The sequence below is a fragment of the Neophocaena asiaeorientalis genome, unplaced genomic scaffold (assembly GCF_003031525.2).
Source record: "Neophocaena asiaeorientalis asiaeorientalis breed wild unplaced genomic scaffold, Neophocaena_asiaeorientalis_V1.1 scaffold330, whole genome shotgun sequence".
NCBI classification, from domain to species: Eukaryota; Metazoa; Chordata; class Mammalia; order Artiodactyla; family Phocoenidae; genus Neophocaena; species Neophocaena asiaeorientalis.
The window spans coordinates 378136-384787 of NW_020175667.1; the positions used below are offsets into that span (position 1 = coordinate 378136).

Sequence of the window (6652 nt, forward strand, 5' to 3'; positions counted from 1 at the left end):
ACTAGAAAAATTTTAAGATTTCTCCCAACATTACAACTGCTTACATAGCAAGAAACCATGTAGAAAAGGAAAATTATTTCTAAAATTCCCATTACTTCCTCTCTCTCTCTATAAATATATACACACACACACACATATATATATATATATATATATATACCTAGCTCCTTGAATTTATATGACTGTGTATATACGTATGCATATGCTTATGTATATGAATACATATATACACACATAATTTAGCTTACATATATGTATAAGCTAAATTTAAAACATTTTAATTGCTAAATTAAAAACAGTTTTGGCTTTCTTCTGAAAAATAAAAAAATAATAGACTATAACAGGCATTTGGTTTACTAACTTCTGTATGTGTTTAATTACATAATTTGTATAAATGTATAAACATACACACAATTATATATTTATCACTATTGCATATTATTTGGGGAGGTTATAATATTTCCATAAAATTCTTCCCATTGACCTGGTGAGTTCAACCAAAAGAGGAGGGGTTTAAAAGGGAAGTTCTCAAAAGTCATAACTTTACATTTTTAAGGTCAGCATCAATTTGTGTCTTTTAAAAAGTTAAACTAATCACAATATTAAATTTCATTCTTAGAAATTGTCCCATATTTAACAATTTTTGCATTGATCCTCTCTAATCCAGTTCTGATTTCATATTGAAAAAGTGTTTACCACATTTAAAAAAATTCTGATTCTAGAAGTAATAAGTGAAACAGTGTTTCATCCTGTACAGTAAGATGTCCCGACTATAGAGGAGAAAACATAATACTCACTCCAAATCTGTTCTCTTAGTTATAGCAAACGCTATACTCTAAATCTTTGAAGAAATATATATGTGTGTGTGTATACACACACACACACAGAGTTAACCCTTGAACAACATGAGTTTGAACTGCATGGATTTGAACATTTGGATTGCTTTCAATAGTAAGTAATACACAATCAAGGGTTGTTTGAATCTGTGGATGAGGAACTTTGGATGTGGAGGAACAGCATATATGGAAAGCCGACTATAAGTTACATGTGAATTTTCAACTTTGATGAGGCTTGGCACCCTTAACCTCTGTGTTGTTCAAGGGTAAACTCTAATTTAGCAAATTGGTATCTATCCTTATATGATTGTTTCAAGAAGTAAATGCTGTGACAAACGTAAAACATTTATCACATGGTGGCTCCAAATAACCACGCAAACATGTGAACTATAAAATTGTCATAACTCTTGTTACCAAACATATTATTTGGAAAATAAGTATCAATGCATATATCAGTGGGGAAAATGTTCTGAAAACTCTCTGATTAACCTGGAAGCCACATTTTATTTTACAGGGAGTTGCCAATTTGATAACTGGCCACCAATGTGAAGATTGTATTCTCATCAAAAATACATATATTTCTGTGTCTGACTACAAACGGCTACAAATTCTTTGCAGCTTTTCCCATCAAGAGACAGACTCTATTTCCCACTCCTTGAATCTGGGCTGGCATTGCTTCTTGTTTTGATTATGAGAATGCAACAGGAGTGACATTAAGGGAACTCCAACTCTAAGCTTCAAGAGGCTTGCTATGCTTGGAACCCTGAGTGAACCGCATGACTGAGACTCAGCTAACCTCCTGGAGGATGAGAGACCACATGGAGGAGAACCAAGGTTCTCATCTGGTCATCCTGGCCAACAGCTTGAAAACTGCCAGACATATGAGGAAATAGGTCCTACATTATCCAGCCACCAGCCAACTCTCCAGACGATAGCACATGCTGAGAGAGCTCAGCAGAGATCAGCCAAGGTAACCCAAACAAGGACATGATCTAGCTGGTCCAGAGAATCATTAGCTAAATAAAAAAGGTTGTCGTTTTCAGGGCCAAAGTCTTGCAAAGCTACTAGATAAGGTTACTTTAGCAGGTCAAGAACTGTGTATTTGACTTAATATTTGCTCTAGGTCCATTTTCCATGTCAAAGCATCTTATACGAGGCTCTTTGAGTCCTCTGGTAAATAGCCTCCTTAAATGTGGGTCAGGCATCTTAGGCTGAATTTATTACAGTGAATTCCAAGCATATTTATGTCCCAGAAGAAATGGCAGGCAGGTAAAATATCTGGTAAATGTAATTAAGCCTTACCAAGCACCAAGAATGTATAAATGACTTCTCAATAAATGATTACTGAATTCATAACATGGGTCTCACTGAGTTTCTTATTGATATATTGCTGCAAAGCAACATCTATGTTAAAAACCAGGATATGACAATTCTGACAGTATCTTCCAATGTTCTAATTTACTCCCATCTTCTCCATTGGCCATTTTGCAATCCTTCTAACTCACCTGTTCTCACTCTGACAGCACTTCCTCTGCAGATGTAACTGACACCAAATGATTTCTCATTTTTTTCATCTCCCCAGGCCCACTACAGGCCTTTGTTTTCTAAGCTATTTTATTACCTTTGTACTTATCTACCACTGGGCATATAGTAGGCATCCCATAAACACACCTTAATATTAATGACTTATGGGCAATTTTCATTTGAATGGTGGTCCTGTTATTTCTGAATTATGATGGAGGAGCAGAAAGTTTAGCCCACAGCATAGCTTGGGTCCAGGATTTAGTGAAGTGTGTTGCTCTCAATCTTCTTTGGGTTCAACCTTGAGATGCAGCCTCCTGAGGATGTGGTGCGATTGCTACAGTTAACAATACCTCATAATCCCTAACTTCCGGTGCTTTCCTTGTGGGTGTTAAAGGAGGGTCCTGGGAATCGTGAAGGAGTTATGGGAAAGTGTCTGTACAGGCTCACGAAGAAGGGAAAACATCTAGAAAGCAAAAGGAACTTATGTTTCTTAATCACTTATTCTGCGCCAGATTCTATACTAAGTATATTATTAAATGTAACATGTCTTTGTGGTGGGACTATTTTTGTCATCCCCATTTTATAGAAGAGGAAACTAAGGCCTAGAGTTTAAAAATACTTGCCCAAAGTCCTCCAACTGAGAAGTATAAGACACTGGATTGGATCCAGTAAATTCATTCTATTTTCCAGTCATAATTCTATACCCTCAGCTCTACCTGTTACACACTGTTGCTGTTTGCTGCTGCTTAGAAACACCTTTCTTCTTGTCCACTTCCTTGTACTTCACGTCTCCTGGCTACATCTTACTTGTGGTCCAATCCTCAGTAGGATTTATTGCCTTTGGTGATTCCTCTCCTCCATCCCAACCTCCAATGCTCAGATTCTTGCTCTGTGTTAACATCGTTTAAAGGCTCTTCACATCTGCCCTCTCTGAATTTACCCTCACTCTTACCTGACTATCCAATCATTTGCCTACAGGTACTTCTCTCCTGCTAGACTTAGTTTCTCCGGAGGACAGAAGCTATGTTTGATCTACATTTATATTTCCAGGGCCCAGCTCATAACATGTTCTAGATGAATGAATATATGAATGAATGAATGTTAATCACTGCCAATAAAAATTTTTAGAGGTTTTCTATTCATGGGTCACTATGTCAGCCCTAGAAATTCAATCAGAAGGTCAAGTTCTTGGCTTACAGGTCAGGTTGGGATTTCTACCTGAGATCTATTATGTCAAAAATATAAAGTCTCAGCAATGAAATGTAATCATACAAGGTTTTCAACATGCTTTGAAGCCATCAATTTTTTTTTAACTTGGCATCATAGAAGTAACAAATAGAAAAATGAGTATTTTCAATCTTGCCCAAATGGATTCTTGGTCCATAAAGCTATTGAGGTTGAGTAATAGTCAAGGAAATAAACATTGTTGGAATCTTAGAGGAAGAATCCACTAGAATTTGGGGTGAGGGAATTGTCTGAGTTTTATAATTTCCCACCCCACCTATTTGTAATTCACTGCCTTTGGCCACCTCTGTGGTTAGACTAATGATGTTAAACCAGTGTGCCAGATTAAGCCTTCTACGTCTAAAATAAAATAGGTATATTGTCCTGGTGGAGCGCTTGCACATTTTTAAGGGACTTATTCAACGCCTATATTTTATAGATTTAAATATAATTTGCTTTACTTTTAAAGAAATTTATAGTTTCATATGTAATCAGAAGAATAGCTATCATATTCATTTGACACTTGGAGTTAATAACAAAAGCCAGGATTAGAACAAGATCCTCTGAAATCGGAAATCTTTTTTTTTTTTCCTTTTTAGTACTACAGAACTACATGTGTTAAGGGCTAGTTCTAAGACCCGGTCTTGTGAGGTGATGAGAAGTAAAACAAAGAGAATTTTTATTAGGGAAATTGCTCCTGATACACAACTGCAGGTTTCATTTCCCTGTACTACTGCCTTAGCACATGACTTCTATTTTTAAAGGAGCAAAGTCCCAACACCATGTCAGTTGACACACAGAATTTATTTCTCCCAGATCTCTCCTGTGGTTTTAACGGGCTCTATCACTGGTTTTAGAGTCCCATCCCAACCTCTACTCCTTCAGCCGAAGTCAGGTCCATTCATTCCTTTCTCAAATGTTTGCTTCTGTTTGCAAACAGTGGAGTCACTTAGACCTTCAAAGATGCTGCTTTCTCTCCTCCAGCAGCCACCTTGACTGAGATCGCGCTGGCTGAAGTTTCACACCATCCTGGGGTCTGATCTCAGCTCTCCCGACTGTGTGTGTGTCTGTGTGTGTGCGTGCGCGTCTTAGTCTGTGCTGTCCCTGTGTGATTACGACAAAAACAGGGATCTAAGACACCAGTTCGCGTTTCAGGGTCTGGACAATCAGCTCTCCCCGCTTCCCCTCGCCGCCAGATTGGCCAGAAAACCGTCCCGCCTCCCGCACCTCCACGGGGAATCTTTACCTGCGCCTCGGGGCCTCGGGGGAGCCGCTGGTAGGAGCCGCTGGCGCTCCACCTCCCCAAGCTGGAAAACATGGTCCGCGCGGGCTCCCGGCGACGGGAAGCGGATAGAGGTCCGCGGCTGTCACCTCTCTTGGCTGGGGATGGTCAATTCGGCGCTTGGAAGGTGGGAGGACGCGAGCACTCGGCCCGGGAGTCAGCTGTCGCCCTACCCTCCACCAGCCCTTCCAGCGAGCGCCCTGGGCGGCGGCGGGGAACGGAGGGAGGAAAGGGCGGGGCGGAGCGGGAAGAAGTGGGACCTTCTGCAGAGGCCAAAGATCTCTGCCTTTGGGGGAATTTGCACTTGACTCGGTAATTCTCACTTCTCAATTTCCAGGGTTGCTCTGTTAGAAAATGTGTCCCTTTATAATAGAAGCAGAAAGCTCTTTCTTCCTTGGGATGACATTTAGGTGTTTGCAAACAGTGTTAACAGCTGTCCCCTACAGAAAATTGTTAAGGACAACAGGTTTCAGTAGAATTTTACAGAGTGAACTAAACTGCAAGGGCTTTAAAATTAGAAACTAATGAAATGCTTCCCTTAGTATTACAAAATAATAACAGTATAAGGAATCTAAATTTTACTTTTCAAATTAATCATAAAGCTATGTAATAAATGGGAAAACTTTGTAGTATAGGATTAGCAAAGAACTAAATGAAATACATGACGTAAATGGGGATATGAAAATTAAGAAGAATAGCATTTTGACTTTTAATAAATATTGATGGGACATGAACCTTGTATAAATAAGTATTGATGTATGCAACAAATCACTTTCCATGAGATGTGTCTAATGGTCTAATGAAATAGTTTGTTTCAGTTCAGTAAGAAGGTGAAATAACAGAAGAGGGAGTAATTTTAAGAATTCTGTATAATGAGGATAAGGCCATGTGATAATTTTACAAGGATGGGTACTGTGTTTGTATTATGTTTCAGGACCAAGGAACATTCTGTCTGCTTCTTGAAATTAATGTTAGAGGTAAATGGAAAGAATTGAGTATATAGGAAAAGAAAAGGCCAGCATCCTTGAGAAAGGCGTTCAAAAGATGTTACTTACCGGGAGTTTTAGCGTGCCCACAGAATGGATCAAACTGAGGTACCAAAAATGTCTGCATGAGGATTAGACCAAAGGATACCTCATGGAATTAAAGTCCTGGGGAATATTTAGAACATTTATTTGGCTTTCTTCCTCCCTTCAGAGGGTATTTGTCTGGCCCCATGCAAAGAGGAAGTTGTAGATTTCACTTTAAAATAAATGTGTCTGTGAAGAATTGAGGTCGAAGTTCAGGACTTAGAAATTTTGTTTCATGTCTTCCAGAACTTTTCACAAAATCACATACCAATTTGGGGACATCTTTTACTCAGCAGCCTCAGCCTGAGGGGCCCTTTCTCCATCTGCACTTTTAAACTATTCACTCTGTGGATTCTTCATGGAAAAGGCAAGGTGTTATAGAGATAGTTCCTGCTTTTTTCAGCTATAAGGAAAGAAGGAACTTGAACCTGAATCTGAGGGGGAAGCCAGGAAGAAGAAAAGGCCTAGAAATAGCTCAGGCTCCAAACTCAACATATGTCTACCTTCCTCCAGTTGGAATTAATCCCCTCAGGAAAGGGCGGTTCTAGCAACTGGAAACAGACAGATTTTCATGAATACTCAGCTCTTTAAAGAGACCCAGCTCCTTGATTGGTGGGGAAAGAGGAATCCCTAAGGTAATGGAATAGATGAAGTTAGAAAGGCCTATAGATGTGTTGGAGCTGGAGTGCTGGAGCCCCTACCCAAAGGGATTGAGG

The 6652-nt window shown here is 39.3% G+C and overlaps 1 protein-coding gene across 5 annotated transcripts in view; it reads right to left on the minus strand.

Annotated features, from left to right (window-relative positions):
• Positions 1-5051, minus strand: part of LOC112390578 (multidrug resistance-associated protein 1-like) — an 80754-nt gene extending 75703 nt beyond the window's left edge. For 4 of the 5 annotated variants that reach the window (XM_024731547.1, XM_024731549.1, XM_024731548.1 and 1 more), the window contains exon 1: positions 4831-5051. In XM_024731547.1, the coding sequence (XP_024587315.1) occupies positions 4831-4902 (72 nt within the window). In that variant the 5' untranslated portion in view covers positions 4903-5051. The remainder of the gene's footprint in view (positions 1-4830) is intronic. The other variant, XM_024731550.1, reaches the window with a different exon arrangement.
• Between the last annotated feature and the right edge of the window lie 1601 nt (positions 5052-6652).